We start from the raw sequence: 18711 nt of genomic DNA, 5'->3' as shown, positions 1-18711 counted from the left end.
AATTTACCTATCAACCTGCAAGTCTTTGGTGGTGGGAGGAAACCCACGCAGACACAGGGAGAACTTGCAAACTCCACACAGGCAATACCCAGAATTGAACCCGGGTCACTGGAGCTGTGAGGCTGCGGTGCTAACCACTGTGCCGCACTGTTGGTACAGATTCCAACATTCTGCCACACTTTTGTGCTTGCTTGAAGCCAGTTGCTTCCTCTACGTCTGCCCTGCTTAAGATGCATGAAGCCCATGCAGACAACCCATTAACATTTACTAAATTTACAAGCCAAATGTCTGATATTAAATTCAAGGCAGTTTGAAGATATGAAGGCTGTCAAGTACAGTGAACAAATTAATATGTAGACAATAAAGGCAATGTCCCTGGAATATCTGTACAATGAAGCAGAGGCCAATTAGACATTGTAGACAATAAAATTATCACTTTATAATAAATTTCCCCTCCCTGTCCTAAAAGCAAAACTTGGTAGTGGGTAACAGTTCTGTCAGATCAGTGACTGGAGCCAAATTATTATAGGCAGTATGGCAGGGCTCATTGTTTTCCATGGGAATATGAATTCCCATGCTTTGATGCTTTTTTTCAATCTTATGGAAAAATTCAGATTTTTATTTGTGAAAAGTGATGCATCGTCTACCTTGCTTTTACAATGTATTCAAAATGCTTAGATTCCTGCCCAAATTTACATCGATCGTGGACTACAAAGTTTTAATTTTCCAAGGACTTGTGCAAGTAAATACAGGCGAGCAACAGAACTGAAAATGACATAAAATTAAAAGCAATTTAAGGCTGCAGTTATGTTGTAGCTAACCAGCCAAGACCAGTATTTGTCGCCTACTGTTGGCAAGATCTTTATTAAAATGCACAATTACCTGAGTCTCACCAGCAACAACCAACTTCTATGCATGTGATATTTCCATGGCTGAGCAGAGCTCTGATCTCCCTAACAGAAAATATCCGATTCAAAGTTTTAAAACTGTCAGAAGGCACAGTTGACCACCTGGGCACTTTTTAGCCATGCAATCTTGTAATGGACTGGAATTATACTGCTGCTGGTATGAACTCAAACGTGTCAAAAGACGTCCCCTTGGTGTGGGGGTGGGGATGCTTGCTGTTTCCTTGGCTGTAATATTCTAGTGTGTCAGATTGGGACCTGGTCGTTTTTGTTATACTGCCACCTTTTACATCAATATTTTCCTGAAATCACTTCATATCAATGCGAAGGTAGAAGTGTAACTTTACCTTAAGAATGGGAGTGTAGGAAGGTGACATTTTTGCAATGGCCATATCACCATCACTTTTTGAAACTTAAGATTTTTTCTTCTATTATTTCACCCTCTTGTATCTGCTTTGTTGGAGAGTGGGAAAGTATAATCTATAAATATCTGTTCAATCTGCCGAGAAGGGCACTGAAACAACATAAGAGTTCCCCTACCTGGATAATTTTTCCTTTCTTTTGTCAGATGATATCACTTCATTCCTGATAAGACATTGGATGCGAGCGTTCAGTCAATACTGGGTTCAGAACCCGGCATCCTCATCCAAAGCTGATTTTTCTTTAACCTTGAATTCTGTACAAAAATAAAAGTGTTGACAATAGCTCTGTTTAAGCAATTATGGAGTTATGTGACAGTAGCAGGCTACAGAAAATTGGAAAAGCATACATGTCCCCACTGAGTGCACAGCATCAGTAGTGCATGGAGGTATTTACATATGCTACAAGAACAACAAAAAGTATTTTGCATATTGATCAGCTGTAATAAGATCTCACTAGTTAAAGAGCAATGGAGTTTTTATGACGTGTAAGTACAATAGAGATAAATAGAAGAGACAATTGAAAAGAACAGGTGAAGCAATTTCAAAAAGGAAATAAGTAACTGGCTGTTTCTGGAAGGTGCTCATTTATGTTCTTACAAGCTGGTTAAGAATAATCCTGGTCATTCTGTCCCCTCCCACCACTCCTGAAGCCTTCACTGTTGCTGGGATATGGTTCCATGAATGCCAGGCACCCTACAATAGCTAGCTTAAGTGACCTTTAATCATTTGTCAGCTGCAACAGTGACTGTCAGTGCGCTACTTCCAGTGGAGTGCATCACAGCCGAGCTCAATACCGTTGTCCCCACTTGATGTTCACATACACACACTTTTGCAGGTTTGCTTCTATAGCATTCAAGAACAGAAATCCTGGCTGATTTCCTCCACCCCCCCCCCCCTCCCCCCAGCTTAACCTAAGGCAACCGATCCCAATTGGAGAAACTCTTTTCTAGTGCTCCATTTGAAATCAGGTAACCCAAACCTGGAACGTTTCTGCTATTGCACTTTGCTGCTACTCTCAGTAAGTTAAACCTACTGAGTTGTCAAGAAACCCAATGCAGTCTTTTTTCACTCAATTTGTACTCTTCCATCAGCTCCCAAGACTACATATCTCCTGCATTCAGAAACGTGGGAATATGACCTTTTCCCAGTGGCATGTTAATAAGTAAATGCGTCCTTTAAGGGATGAGTTGAGTCAAGAGATTACAGATAGCTAAATTCTACACATCCATCTTTATAAATGAAGACTGTAGACAAATTAGTTATCCAGTTTGCCAAGAGGAAACAGGTAATTGTCAGTGCAAAAAGCTTTGTCTGGAGAACAGTGCATGGCTCCACTATTGTTTATACTATCATAAACTATATAGAGAAGATGCTTTTTGCATAATGATATTCCCTGATGACACCAAGGTATGCAGCTAGATGATGTGTATGTAGCAGACTGACTGCATTCAGCCTGATTGGGCAAAGGAATTGCAGATGCCATTTGATGTAAATAAGTGCAATTTCATGCACATTGGAGCAGGAAACTGGACACAATGACTAGATGCTATTTTAAGTAGTCTGATGAGACTCTGGTACTGGGCAAAGCCCATTTCTGTTGGAATTCCACAGGTGCCTTTTGTTAAAGGCTTAAAATTCCAGGGAAATGTGGCCACTCAAGCTGGTTACACAATGACTAGGCCTATTTCAGATAGGTCAATGGGAGTGACGGGGACAAACATGATTTTAACCCTTTGGCCTTAAACTATAAAGAAGGGCTTGTGGAACTTAGTTCTGTTTTCTTTGTAGTAAAGACAATTGAAATAGAACATAGTTTTGGTTTTTAAAAAGCTCAGGGACCTGACCATTGTAGACGTTGCTTCACATAATTGCAGAACTACAGGACAAAAACAAAAATCTATCCAACCTCAAGCAAGATTATATTTTTGTCCCACAGGGAGGTGGTAATGCAGATTAGACATCCAACAAAAACAGCCAATGCTGTCCCAATTGACTCCTGTTTTATAAAAAAAAATTGACAAGTATTTGGCTAAGAATGTGATCAATGTAAAATGACCAGGATAGAGATAGATGATTAAATACTTTGCAGAACATGATGGTTCCTATAATAAGAACAGATAATGCTAGAAAAACCCAGGAGGTCCGGCAGCATCTGTGAAGAGAGAAACAGAGTTAAAGACCTCTCCTCAGCTGGCTCCTATGCTGTGAGTTAAGTTATAGCTCATGGAATAAAAAGGACAATGGCAACATGGATACAAAATTGGTTGAGTGACAGGAAACAGAGAGTACTGGTTAATAGATGTTTTTTGGGCTGGAAGAAGGTTTGTAGTGGAGTTCCCCAGGGGTCAGTGTTGGGAACATTGCTCTTCCTGATATATTAATGACTTCGACCTTGTTGTACAGGGCAGAATTTCAATATTTGCAATGATATGAAACTTGGAAGCGTTGTGAACTGTGAGGAGGATAATCTAGAACTTCAAAAGGACATAGACAAGTTGGTGGAATGGGCGGACAAGTGGCGGATGAAGTTTAATGCGGAGAAACGTGAAGTGATTCATTTTGGTTGGAAGAACATGGGGAGACAATATAAAATAAAGGGTCCAACTCTAAAGGGGGTGCAGGAACAGGGGGACCTGGGTGTGGGTGGCAGGACAGGTTGAGAGCGCGGTCAATAAAGCATATCGTATCCTGGGCTTTATTAATGGGGGCTTAGAGTACAAGCGCAAGGAGGTTATTTTGAACATGTATAAGACACTAGGTCGACCTCAGCTGTAGTATTGCGTCCAGTTCTGGGCACCACATTTAAGGAAAGTTGTGAAGGCATTGGAGAGAGTGCAGAAAAGATTCATGAGAATGGTTCCAGGGATAAGGAGCTACATTTACAAAGATAGAAGTTGGGACTGTTTTCCTTGGAGAAGAGACGGCTAAGAGGTGATTTGCTAAAGGCATTCCAAATCATGGGCTTGGACAGAGTAGATAGAGAGAAACTGTTCCCACTGGTGAAAGGATCAAGAATGAGAGGGTGCGGATTTCAGGTCATCGGCAAAAGAAGCAATGGAGACATGAGGGAAAAACTTTTACATGCAACGAGTGGTTAGGACCTGGAATTCACTGTTAGATTATGGTGCAGGCAGGTTCAATCGAGGCATTCAAAAGGAAATTAGATAGTTACCTGAAGAGGAAAAATGGGGAGAAGGCGGGGGCAGGGAACTAAAGTAATTTGCTCATTCGGAGAGCCGGTGCAGACACGATGAGCCAAATAGTCTCCTTCTGTGCTGTAACAATTCTGTGATTCTGTCTGTTTAATGCAACTAGTCCAGAGTTAAATCATTTTAATTGTAATTTTAGATTGATATCCTGGAAATTTAGCAGTTATCTTGTGGTCAAGGAGAGATATCATAGATTTTTTACAGTGAACACTTTGCTCACAGCTCACCATCTTCATCAGGAATTAAACAAGCTGGACATGAGTCAAAAGCAAGTTATGATCAGTGGAAGAATGAGCTCAGTGGGATGAATGAACTTTTCTCACTGCATGTTCTGAATACTCCAGTGTGCAAACTCACTGATAGAAAATTAAGAGCAGAGGTGATTGGGTGATGTAATGGGTTAAGCCAAGGAGTAATGTATGTTCAGTTCCTCAATCCACTGCATTCCAAATTTCAACTGCTCGGCACAGAGAGAAACCAAGTGAAAGTTACAGGAGGGAAAGTAAATTGGAATTTGTCACCAGGATTTTGTTGCACACCTGCTAGTTTAAGGATAGTATTGGGAAAGGCCTGGGAGCAGGCTGTTGGCCACCCTCCTTTGTATGATAAGTACTGACCTCAAAACAAATGGAGGAAACTAAGCTTGAAAAAGAGCCGGAAAATAGAGTTCTGTAAAATTGTTGTCGAATAAATGAAAAAATGATTATTGGATAAATTTTAATCTTTGTTCTTTTCACCTGATCATACCTTCAAGGGATTAATGACTTGTGTCATTCGGTCAATCTTGCCTAAGCTACTTACTATTGAAATGGTAACGTTAAAGATGGTACCATTGAAGTCAGTTTAGTAAGAGATATTTCAGAATATGTGTCTTTAAGCATTAAATTTAAACAAAATAAAGTATATGAAAGTGGACAGCATATAGATATTTTGCAATGCAATAGACATTTTTTTGGAAAATTAATATTTGTTTTATTGAATTTATTTCCCATTCTCCTAATGTGCTTACTTATTGAGGTGAAAGTAGAAATGATACATACGTATATCTCTTAACAGTGCAAATGTTTCCTGTATTGGGATGTTTCTAAAGCTATCTAAATTTCATGATAGAAGATCACACAATGTAATGTGACACTCATTTTTGCTTCTGTGAAAGATCTTCTTTATAGAGCAGACTTGTATTAGTAATTCAGTGATGCTTGCAGTAACCATGAGCTCAGATTGTTCTGACACACACAGCTGTACCAAACCGATTGAATTTCCACAGCTTGACCAGAAGACAAAATCTGCTTTCGCCTGTTCGGCAATCATCAAACACTTCAGCACTACGTGCTTGTAGGATGACCTCTGTACGTAATAACTTGCATACAAAAATTTAGTTAGCTATTAAATACAAACTACATGGGAATGTGAAGTGTAATAGGTTAGTGAAATATCTTTGTGGCTCTGTATCTTCACTTTGGGTCTACCCCAAGGTTGCAGGGTAAAAAATACCTTTCTCTACCAATTGTATAATTCTTAATTAAAACTCAACTTAGTCCCTCACGGGCATTCATTTACATAAAGTGAAAATGATCATAATTGGTACTAATTTGCAACCAAAGTCAAAGGTGTCATATAGATGTCTAGTATATGAAATGGAAAGTCACACTGGAGTACTGTGTGAGTACTTTACTCTGTATTTAATCGTGCTGTACATAACCCGGGCTTGATGGAAACATGGGGAGAAAATATTCCATTCCTAGAATTTGCATTTCCAGCCGCAAGGAAACGCTGGAAAAGTGGATCATAAAAAATACAAACTGCAGAAAGAAAAACCACATATGTAATTCTAATGTAACTCACCTGAGTAGGAAACCCACAGGATAGGGTGCAACACTGGTTTTATACCCTGTCTGATTTTATACTCCATTGAAACAAGTGCTCCTTCCAATCCCGTGAGCTTCCCGCCCGTCAATTTAAGTTAAAATTACCCCCCAATCTCTCTCATAAGCAGAGATTACAATATTTGCTAGGAAATCTTCTGATGAGGATCCAGCTTGCCAACATAATCTTTATTTTGTGTTTTGAGGTCCTGTGAGGACCTAAGGACCAGTTATTTAATTTCCCAGTTCTTTTTCTATAGCCTTCCCAGATATAATAACATTTTGGAGCTTCTCCAGCACACAGTTGCTGTAATTTAAAGTTTAATAAATGCCACCTGGATGACGTAAAACTAAAATTTGTTTACATCATGAGCCGAGCCAACTATCTCTCAACAGTCAGACAGCTGAGTTATTAACTAAGAATAACGATGTTTATAGGAGCTTGTAAAATCTGGCTGCATGGAAAAGGTACTAATAATAAGATAAAACATAATTCTGGTTTGAATTTAGCATTTGGCTATTAAAATATTTGATATATCTTTCTTGTTTAATGTTTGCCATTCTTGAGTAGTTGATATAACATTCATATTTAAAATAATACTTTGTAAAAAGCTGACAAAAACACAAAATGAAGGTGCAGTTTAGAACCAACAGAATCGCCATTTTTTTTTTCTTTGTCCACTCCTTTGTTTAAATGACGGTGAGGGATTTCAATACTGAGGATTTATTTTTTTTGGCTTTGTGTAGCTAGTACCAGTGCCAGAAGCACTTAGTTTAAGCATAGCACAGAACAGATTAGATTTGAGATAAAGCTTCTAGCACTCTGTCTGAAAAATGCATCCTAACCCCAAAAAGTGTATCATTTTTATTTTTACTTGTAGCGATGTGTGAAATTGCTTTTTTATTGCTAAATTGTAGGCAAATTATTAAACAAATGGCTTTCATACTATTCAGATGTATTTGATTGACAGTCAAGTTCCATGCGTGGAAGAATTGTGCTCCAAATCCACTCTCTTGAAGCGTTCCATATTTTTCCATCAAGCAAGAACACGTGTTCTATTTTGTAACTCTGAATGTTTATTTAAAAGTGCAGGAAATCTGATGGTGTAGTGCATTGGAGAGCTGAATGCACTATAGCTTGGAGACATAGGAAGCCATTTTGTGCCCATCAGACAAGTTCCTAATCTCAGATGAGATTGGAATCCCTCATTCTTCATGAGGGTGAAAAAAAAAATCCAGCTGGTTTTGTTGGCCTGCGAGCAACTGGTGAAAGAGCAATATTTCCAGAAACATGAGAATGGACTGGCTTCTCATTCTCCCAGCTAGCCTTGGGGTATACTTTGGGGGAGGGGAGTAACCCAGCAGATAGGAGAATTAAGAACATGTTGAAGTATAATAAATATTTTGTTTCCAAGTTGCTTTTAAATACTGTGGAAAATCTCTTAATATGTTGAATTACCAAGGTAAAAGGAATAATGAATTAGAACTTGTTGAATGTCTGAGCTGTGCTTTTAATTAGAACATTGTTGTTGGGATTTGGGGGACAGATCTCAAGATATCGAATGAAACCCATCAAGAATGCATTTAGTTATTGTGATTGAGCAAATAGTGAGACTGTTTTATTTCATTCTGTGATTTTAATTAATCAACTATATTGCATTCAGATATTACAAAAAAATTGGCAAAGATGATTTCCAAGGCTGTTTATTACTTAAGATTATTTTCATGAAGACATTTAGTGGTTGTATTTGAGCTGTTGGTCAGTGTACACGAAGTTGCCTTTTGTAGACAGGAAATCACTAAAATTTGCAAATGTCAGATGTGTAAAGGTTCCTGTAGACATTTTCTCAATAGCCTTTGACTCTTTAATGATGGATTGGTTATTCTGGAGTCTCTTGGCCCCAAACAAAGTACAAATACAACCATTTCCATCAGTGGAGCACAGAGGAGTGGATATCAGCCTGGAAATGATCCAACACAACCTTAAATGATCCAACCAAAGCTATTCAATCCACACTTAGTCCACGTCAAAGTTAGTAATTTCTCTTAGAATAGTTGCTCCCTATTGAGTTGAATTGGCTCTACTATGTGTTGGAGGGTAGATAGTTACTCATGAGCTTCATACTATGATCTGATTTATGGAGATACATGTTTTACACAAGATGATCATTTGATTAGTTCTTTCAGATACAGAAGGTGTGATTCATTTTCCACTCCACTCAGTCCCCAGAACTGTTAACACAGAATCACAGAATTGTTACAGTGCAGATGGAGGCCATTCGACCCATCTTATCCGCACCGGCTTTCCGAAAGAGCAATTCACTTAGTGTCATTCCCCTGCCTATTCCCTGTAACCTTGCACATTCTTCCTTCTCGTATAACTGTCTAATAGCCTTTTGAATGCTTCGATTGAACCTGCCTCCACCATACACACAGGCAGTGCATTCCAGATCCCAACTGCTTGAAAAAAAATTTCCTTATGTCACTTTTGCTTCTCTTGCCAATTACTTTATATTTGTGCCCTGTCGTTCTCGATCCTTTCACGAGTGGGAACAGTTTTTCCCTCTGTCTACTCTGTCCAGACCACTCATGATTTTGAATACCTCTACCAAATCTCTCAATCTCTCCGCCTTTTTAAGGAAAGCAGTCCCAACTTTTCCAATCTATCTTCATAACTGAAGTGCGTCATCCCTGGAACCATTCTCGTGTATCTTTTCTTTACTCCCTTCAATGCCCTCTCCCCTTTCCTAAAGTGCGGCGCCCAGAAGTGGACGCAATACTCCAGCTGAGGCTGAACTAGTGTTTAACATAACTTCCTTGCTCTTATACTCTATGCCCCTATTAACAAAACCCAGGAAAATGGATGCTTTATTAACCGCTCTCTCAACCTGTCCTGCCACCTTCAATGACTTATGCACATATATGCCCAGGTTCCTCTGCTCTTGCACCCCTTTTAGAATTGGACCCTTTATTTTATATTGTCTCTCCATGTTCTTCCTACCAAAATAAATCACATCACACTTCTCTGCATTGAACTTCATCTGCCATCTGTCTGCCCATTCCTCTAACTTGTCTCCAACTCTTCTGGAGTTCTACACTATCCTCCTCACAGTTCACAATGCTTCCAAGTTTCATATCATCTGCAAACTTTGAAATTGTGCCCTGTACACCAAGGTCTAAGTCATTAATATATATCAGGAAAAGCAAGGGTCCCAACATTGACCCTTGGGGAATTCCACTACAAACCTTCCTCCAACCTGAAAAACATCCATTAACCACTACTCTTTGTTTCCTGTCACTCAGCCAGTTCCGTATCCATGTTGCTACCGTCCTTTTTTTATATCGCACCTTTCACAACCTCAGGACGTCCCAAAGCACTTTACAGCCAATTAAGTATTTTTGAAGTGTAGTCACTGTTGTAATGTAGGAAATGCTCAAAGGACGATATACATTAGCAGTTTGTCTGAATGCCAAGCTTAAATCTTTATGACTAAGTTAATATATTTTTAGAATTGACAAGTAGGGAATAAACTGAATTAAGGGAGGTGATCCTGTTACCTGTTAGTGACAAGGCTGCGTACTTTGTATGATTTATTTTCATGTAATATTTAGAGAAAGAAATGTAAACTAACCGTGCTAGTTTATTAAAATGTATGGTTATTAAGACTAACTCCCACTCCAGCCTCCACCGTAACTTCTAACTTAATCCACGACTGGGATTTTCAAAACCCCAGACAAATCAAGAAAAACAGGAATCCTGCTTCACATAAAAAAAAATACTGAGTAGTAATGATGCCTCTACAATTAAAGTAGTTCAAGTGAGCTCATTCCCTGATTTTGTGGCCTTTTCCACTATTACCCCACCCAATTTCAGGAGGGGGAGCAGAGGAAAATCCAGCCGAGTGAGTTGCCGTGAGAGGGTTTCTAGGTCCGGCTGATTGATGGCAAAAACATCAATGTTACATGGACTTTTTAAACTTAGTTTAATTATATGAAAATTAGTTTTGCAAGCCATGTAAAATTTTAAACAGTGCATTAATTTTGCAATATAGTAAGCCATCAGTTACCCTAGATCTTATAGTCACATTTCTTTACTAGAAGTGGATTGTATTAAAGTTTTACTGTTTTCATATTTTTACTCCGAGGCTAATCTTGGTTTAAGGGCAAGGAAGATTTCTGCTCTTGTCTGATTGGGTCAGAGCTTGGGATTAGTTTGATTGAGTATTTTGTGTTGTTTGGTTCAGGAAGATCACAAAGCTGCAAAGGAGAATATTCTATCAATATCAAATGACGTCTCAAGACATTTTGGAGCCTTTTGTGAAATCTTACTCCTAATGCAGTCTTCACCCTGTCCAAATGAGCATTGCATTAGTTAAGTGAAATATGAAGTTGTCACAATTTCAGAGCAAATGCCAAAAATCCTTTGTTCAAAACTGCATGCAAAGTCATGAAAGTTTGAAACTTTATAAATCAGTTTTTAACTCTTTCCCCACCCCTGTCCCCCCCCCCCCCCCCCCACCACCCCAGCCAAGATAAGGAGGCTGTGAGTACAGTAGCATGGTGGCGATACTGTACTATTAATCCAGAGGCCTAGACTAATAAACTTCAAACGTGAGTTCAAATCTCAACAAGGAAGGTTATGAATTGAATTCATTAATTAAATAAATCTGGAATAAACAAAACTAATATCTATAGTCATGTCCATGAAGCTATCTGATTGCTGTAAAAACCAAACTGTTCACTAATGTCCTTTAGGAAAAGAAACCTGCAGTCCTTATCTGGCCTAAATGACTCTGGACGCACATCAATGTGGTTGACTCTTAACTGCCCTGTGAAATGGCCTAGCATGAAACTACCTTCTGAAGGGAAATAGGAATGGGCAATAAATGTTGACCTTTCCAGAAGTGCCCACATTCTGTGAATGAATTTGAAAAAAAAGTTAGCTTGATTGTACTAGTTATGTGAAATATACTGGATGAATTATTTTTATAATACTTTCCGAATCTGCAGCAGACCTGAGGATCCTTATGGAGCACGGATACAGTAGGATCCATGGTGCTGCCAAGATTGCCATGAGCAGCCCACAGGAATTCTGAAGACATGCTTCAGGCACCTTTTTAAATCTGGGGAACGCTTCAGTACAGATCCACCAGGGTCTCTTGCATGGCTGGTTGCTTGCTGTATTCCTGCATAATTTTTCCACAAACAGGACTATTGATTAATGCCTTGAAGGACAGAGAAGAAAGTGACCAAGATCGTCAGGGTCAGTTGGCAGCTGAGGTCCTTTTATGAGGAAGCAGGAGATCCTTTTGCTAGCTGCCAGAGATCGATGTGCAAGCTCACAAGGGTCACGGCTGCTGCTGAATAATTGCTGTGTCCACCACTAAATCAGTCATGCCTTCATGGTTCCCCCTTATTGAACATGCCCTTTGGTATTGACCCTTCTGTCATTTGAAACTGTTTCTCTTTATTTACTCTATCTAAACCCTTTATGACTTCAAATCTCTTAGAACCCATATAATACGTTATACCATAAACATATACTTTTTAAAAATTAAATTATTTTTATTAACTTTATCTGTTTTTTAAAAAAAAATTATGTGTATGGTGATCACTTAATTCTCTATAATAGGTTTAGGGGAGCCACAGAAATTGTTGGCTGCCATCTTTTTAAAAACAAAATGCCTTTGTGAGGATGAAGAATTAAATCCACATGGTTGTTTGTATGGAAATAGAAAATAATCCGGTTGGCACAGACTCGGTGGGTCGAAGGGCCTGTTTCAGTGCTGTATCTCTAAATAAACAAATAAATAATTTATTGAGACAGGATTAGGTCTCATTTATTGCAAAGATCAGTATAGGGAGTTAAAGGGCTGAATTTAACTGGCACCGTGGGTCGTGGCGCAGAGGCCGGTAAAATTCCGCTGGGTGGCGCTGGACCCCGTTGCCGGGGACGCGGCGGGCCTTTCATCTCCATATTCAGATTGCCAATAAATGTATGCAAAATAACTTAAGCTGCCATCCCAAGCCGATTTTACGGCCTCCGTTCAGCCTTTGCGCACCTTCGGAACTCCGCATGGAATTCCGAGGCGAGAACCGGGTGGGGAGGGGAGAGGAATAAAATTCTCAGGGCGGGAGGGGTGGCGGAGCGGGGAAATCAATTCTTATTGGATGTGGGGACGGTGGGAAGCGGTTGAAGGGCATAAGATTGAAGGTTGGGGGGGAAAGTTCAGGTATTTGAAAAATCAGTTGATGGTCATTTCAGGCGATGAAATGATCATGGGGGGGGGGTGGGGGTGGGTGGGTGTTGGGGAAGGGCCTCCATCACTTATTTTTGTATTTAATAAAAATCGTTTATACCTTCCCTTTAAAAATTATAATTTGTAAGGGCTTAAAGCCCTTTAAAAATGGCACTGCGCCTGCGTAGTTGCGCCGGATGCTGTTACCAGGGACACGGCAGCTGCCCCCACACGTCATCGGGGGCGGGCACTCCGCCCCCACTATTTAAATGAGCCCCTGCACGAAATATCGCATGGGCTCCTCAGTGGCCGCTGAATGCAGGCACCCCACTGAGTTTAAAGGGCACTGAGGAGCCCTTACAAATTATAATTTTTAAAGGGAAGGAATAATCGATTTTTATTAAATATAAAAATAAGTGATGCAGGCCCTTCCCCAACCCCTCCATGGTCATTTCATTGCCTGAAATGACCATCAATTGATTTTTCAAATACCCGAACTTTCCCCCCCAACCTTCAATCTTGTATCCTTCAATTGCTTCCCACCATTCCCACATCCAATTAAAATTGATTTCCCCGCTCCTCCACCCCTCCCAGCCCAAAATGTGTGACATATGATTGAAATGGTCATTGCACATTTGAACGCTTTCATGAGACTGTAGGCAAGATGCAGTGTGTACTATTTGGATTTAAACAATCCTGTGGATTCACATTTCATTCCTGTGCAGAGATTTTCCACATGTTGCTAAGTGGAGAAAGATAGTAATATGCAAATTATAGAAAATGTTTTGTTATTGCCTGAAGTGTATTTGAGCTTCTGACCACATATCCACATTAAGACTGCCTATTTTGTCTTCTGCCAGATCGCCTGACTCTGCCCCTGCCTCAGCTCATCTTTTGCTGAAACCCTCATCTATGCCCTTGTTACCTCTAGACTTGCCTATTTGTGGTCAGTCTCCCACGTCCTACCCTCCGTAAACTTGTGGTCATTAAAAACTCTGCTGCCTGTATCCTAACTTGCACCAAATTCTGTTCATTCATCGCCCCTGTGCTCACTAAGCTACATTGGCTTTTCTTCTGTGGCTCAGTGTCAGATTTTGTTTTATAATTCTCCTGTGAAGTGCCTTGGGATGTTTTATTACATTAAAGGTGTCGTATAAATATCAGCTGTTATCATTTAGCACATTTTGTCTGCAGTTTTTTTTGGACTTCTTGTAGAATCCTAGTGAATTGAGTTCAGTTGCAGAATACTGTGCCCAGAGATTGTTAACTTAGCCATGTTTATCTTCATTCGTATTACACATATGGATTATTATTTTCGATCGCTATCTTATCAGAAATAGCGATGTAGTGGGCACTGAAATGACTCATTTAAGGGAACCGTTTTCTCCTGACCAACCATCCTATAAAATCATGTTTTTCTGATCCAGCAGGTAACAAATTTGCATCAAAATTTCTCTCACTCTGACATCCTTTTAAACATTGAATATGACCGTGAGGTTGAGTGTATTGATTTTGATTATATTAATGATTTTATCTCAAAAAAAAATTTCCAGTGCATTATTAACTGCTGTTGCATTGATTGCAGTTATATAAAGAGGAGTTTTGAAGGACAATGGATTTACCTCATTCAGATCATTCCTTTGATAAGAAATACTATATGCATTGTTAATCATTTAAACAGTGCCCGTTTACACCTGTAACTTAATATCTTGGGCAAATATATCGATGTCCTAAATAAATATGTCTTTCCATCCTCCTTTTGAATACCCATTATTTCTGTACAAGCAATCACTTTGGCAAGAACATCAAGTTCTGCTAAAGATGACGTGACTGAAAGTGATCAAAAACAGATTGTAGCGTTATACAGACAGCTTAGAAAACATGTGGACAGTAGTAAAATGACAAATCTGTTTTACTTAATCAGATCTAACCCTTTGGTTGTGGGATTGGGAAGTGGCAGAGGTAGGTGCACCCGGGTCTAAAGACTAAGTGGTCCCAAAAGTAGCTGCCAGCATATCTGGGATGAAAAACCTGAACTGGTTAAGAAATTTCCACCTCTTCAAAAACAGATCGCAGTAAAGATGGAGATTCCACAGGTGCCTTTATAACCACCAGTTCAAGGACTCTCTCCAGTGTGTACCAGGCTGTTGTAAAAGCTGAATTTTTACATTTTTGCACTGGCAGCAAGTTTGGGTTTTGAGTAGACTGGTTTGAATGAGTGCTAGTACCAAAAAACTTGAGAATTTGCTCAGTATCTCATCCCTTTGTTGTGTTGGAACAAAGACTCAAAGCCTGCATTTACGTTTTCCATGTTTTTCTAGACTTGGATGGCATCAGGGAATCATACTCATCAGCTTCTATTTTAGGAGTCACATTGCAGGGTATTTTTAAAACATCTTTTATGGGATGTGGGCATTTATTACCCATCCCTAATTGCCCTTGATAATTGAATGGCTTGCTAGGCCATTTCAGAGGGCACATTGCTGTGGGTCTGGAGTTCACGTGTAGGCCAGACCAGGTAAAGATGGCAGATTTCCTTGCCTGTACAAAAATTGCTGATTATTTCATAGCACCATTACTATTTTTCAGTTCCAGATTTTTGTTAATTAATTGAATTTAATTTCCACCAGCTGCCATGATGGGATTCAAACCTGTGTCTTCAGGGCCTCTGGGTTTCTGATTACCACTCTGCCAGTATTTCTCCCTATATTGGTTTTAATCTGTAGCAGATTTCTGGAAAGAACTTGTTTTCCAATTATGCAATGTACATGTTAGGAGCCTCTCAAAAAAAAAAAGGAAATGAACCATACTCCTGGCCCTGTAAAGCATTAGCACCAGACCTGTACATAGCTTTAATCCCATAGGTGAAGAATTTCCTATGCACAGAACTTTTAACAATTCCTTGTTTTGGCTGAGTGAGTGTACAGGACAATGAGTCAGGAAAACTGCTGACTTAACTCCCCAAACCTAGCATAAAGCACCCTAACGCTACTGGGGAGTAGTAAATGTGATCTCCATATGTGCAGCTGGCTTCAGACGAGCATTTTCAGAAGCCACAAATGCGCATACAACCCCAAAAATAAAGTTCACTGCACATCCAACATCTGTGCCAGGAAAAGCTAAAAAGTCAAATCAGTTTGCTTTTTATAAGTAATATTTATTATGAGTAATGTGACAGCTCTGCCGTGCCACTGAATATCTGGCTGTGGGTTCACGCATGTGATTTTCCACATGTTCACTTACTGGCAAATTCAATTGAAACTAAAGGCATCCTAACCCACTTGAGGTATTTAACTCATAGGAGAACAGGGAACCGTATTGCATGCAATTAAGGGAGATAAAAACAGCCATAAGATTAGCCAAGAGATCTGTGGAAAATATGATGGTGTGTAATTGTGTTAATAGCAAAATCTTTTTCAGCTATGTCAGAAGACCATTAAGGACTGTATAGGGCCACTAAAGGACAGATTAAAAATGATTCTCAGGTTATGGCAACGCTTCTAAATGACTATTTTGCATCAGTCTATAGAGGATCCAGATGAGGGGTGTTCATTATCGAATAGTATTATTAGCATTAACATGGATAGTAATGTCAGTTTGGATAGATTAGGAAATCTCAATATTTTTAGGGGTCCAGGTCTGGATAATATCCATCCATAGGCTGTATGAGGCCCATGCCCATATCTTCAATAATTCCCTTAGACTGGAAGCTAGCCCATGTAGTTCCTATTTTCAAAAAAGTGGGGACAAATAAGAGCCAGGGAACTACAGGCCTATCAACCTGACATCCATTTTTGGGTAATGCTAGAAAGGATCATAAAAGATGCTTTTATGATCACTGGGGAAATGAAGGGCGTCCATTAGAAATTCAAAAGTGGCTTCCAAAAAAAGTCATGTCTAACAAATTTGATGAAGGTTTTGGAGAAATCACTCGGGTAGTGGATCAGGGAAATCCAATAGACATTATCTCCCTGGAGTTTCAGAAAGCTTTTAGTAAGGTACCTCATACTAGATTGCTTCAGAAGTAGGAATCTTGTGTTATCAATAGCAATTTTAAATGTTGGAATAGGAATTGGCTCCAATCCCACAGCCAAAAGATTATAGATAACAGATGTGGTTCAGCTTAGAGACATGTTATTAATAGTGTTCACCAGGGATTGGTCCTAGGCCTGCTACTCTTCAAGGTCTTTATTAATGACCTGAACAGTGATGATGGGAGTATGGTCAGTAAGTTTGCAGAGACACCCAAATCTGTGCAAGGGTTAAGACGGTAGAGGAGTGCAATCAAATTCAAAGGAGATATATGTGCTAGAGAAGTGGGCCAAACATTGGCAAATTCCAGCTAATTTGGATAAATGTCGTGTCATGTATGTTTGCGGGGAGAAGTGGTTAGCTGTGATAGTCCAGCCATCATAGTGTGTGGCAGGCTTGATGAAGCAGCTGGTCTTTTCCAGCTTGTAAATTTTGTATGTTTGTATTTTCTTAGCCATGTCATTGTTACTCACTGATCACAAATCACCCATCCCCCCACATGGAAGAAATGGCGTTGAAGGGGAAAATATCCCCAGGTGAGTCCTCCATGTTTTAGCAGCAGATTCCAGAGTAGCATTGGTGGAAGTCTAAGAGGAGGGCATCATTCCCAACAAAAAAATAGTGCATGGCACATGGAGATCAAGAAGGGGTGGGAAGAAAAATACCTTCAAATGCGAGAGTCTCGCCCTTAAGAAGAGGATTTGCGTACAAAAGTAAGGAAGTCTTGTATAGAGCCTTGGTGAGACGGCACCTGGAGTATTGTGTACAGTTTTGGTCGTCTTGTCTAAGGAAGGATATACTTGCTACAGAGGACGTGCAATGAAGGCTCACCAGACTGATCCCTGGGATGGCGGGATTGTTCTGTGAGAAGAGATTGAGGAGTCTGGGCCTACATTCTCTAGGGTTTAGAAGAATGAGAGGTGATCTCATTGAAACTGTTATAGGACTCGACAGGGTAGATGCAGAAAGGATGTTTCACCTGGCTGGGGGAGGGTCCAGAACCAGAGGACACTATCCTAGAATAAGAGGTAGGCCTTTTTAAGACTGAGATGAGGAGGAATTTCTTCACTCCGAGGGTGGTGAATCTTTGGAATTCTCTATGCCAGAGCGTTGGAGAGGCTCAGTCATTGAGTATATTCAAGACAGAGATCAATAGATTTCTAGATATTAAAGATATCAAGAGATACAGGGATTGTGTGTGAAAATGATGAGGTAGAAAACCAGCCATTATCTAGCTGAATGACAGAGCAGGCTTGAGGGGTTGAATGGCCTACTCCCGCTTCTATTTCCTATGTTAATGTAAGAATTCTAAATAAATTATTCGTGCTGTGTTTTGTAATTGGCAAGTAGTGCTTCACTGTTTTAAAGTGTTAAAGGTGTTTACTACTATCATGCTAGCATATCAAGGGTAATAATTTCTGTTGTTATCATGTAGATCCTAAATGTGTTCTCCCAAATTCCACTTGCATTATTTTACTGGAGGCATTAACTCCCATTAAATTACTGTAATTTGGTATCAGTGCATCATGCTACATAGTGACGATGATAGTAATTTTTATCCTAGATTTTCATTTCATCTCAAAGTTGAATGTGGGTTTTTGCTTTTTTTTTTAAAAAAATGTACATTCTCATTCTTCCTCTCCCAGACTCGCAAATTATCAAAGGCGGAGAGGCAGAGGTTCAGTGAGGAGGTGGAGATGCTGAAAGGGTTGCAACATCCCAACATAGTACGTTTCTATGACTCCTTTAAATCTTCAGTGAAAGGTCACAAATGTATTGTGCTGGTGACAGAACTGATGACATCAGGGACACTCAAAACGTAAGTAAGAGCTTGCAGTCTGTTTTTATATGGACACAGTGTGGCAGCTCGAGTGACAAGCAAGTTGCAATGTGTGTGCTGGAGAGAAGATGCATGATAGCTGATAATTTTGTAAAAGTTATAGATGCATTTCTAAAGAAATTCCAAAATTAAGATCATCCCCCACATCACCTCCGCCCCCCAGCCTTTTAACCTCATCTCTTCTGAAGGGTCCTTGAGG

General features: G+C 39.7%; 1 protein-coding gene across 3 annotated transcripts in view; it reads left to right on the top strand.

The window, feature by feature from the left end:
* wnk4a (WNK lysine deficient protein kinase 4a) overlaps nt 1-18711 on the top strand; it is a 70100-nt gene that overhangs the window by 5418 nt on the left and 45971 nt on the right. For all 3 annotated transcript variants that reach the window (XM_068013405.1, XM_068013406.1, XM_068013407.1), the window contains exon 2: nt 18319-18491. In XM_068013405.1, coding sequence (XP_067869506.1) covers nt 18319-18491 — 173 coding nt within the window. The remainder of the gene's footprint in view (nt 1-18318; nt 18492-18711) is intronic.

The sequence above is a fragment of the Heterodontus francisci genome, chromosome 33, assembly GCF_036365525.1.
Source record: "Heterodontus francisci isolate sHetFra1 chromosome 33, sHetFra1.hap1, whole genome shotgun sequence".
Taxonomy (NCBI): domain Eukaryota; kingdom Metazoa; phylum Chordata; class Chondrichthyes; order Heterodontiformes; family Heterodontidae; genus Heterodontus; species Heterodontus francisci.
This window is presented reverse-complemented; position numbering and strand designations above follow the sequence as displayed.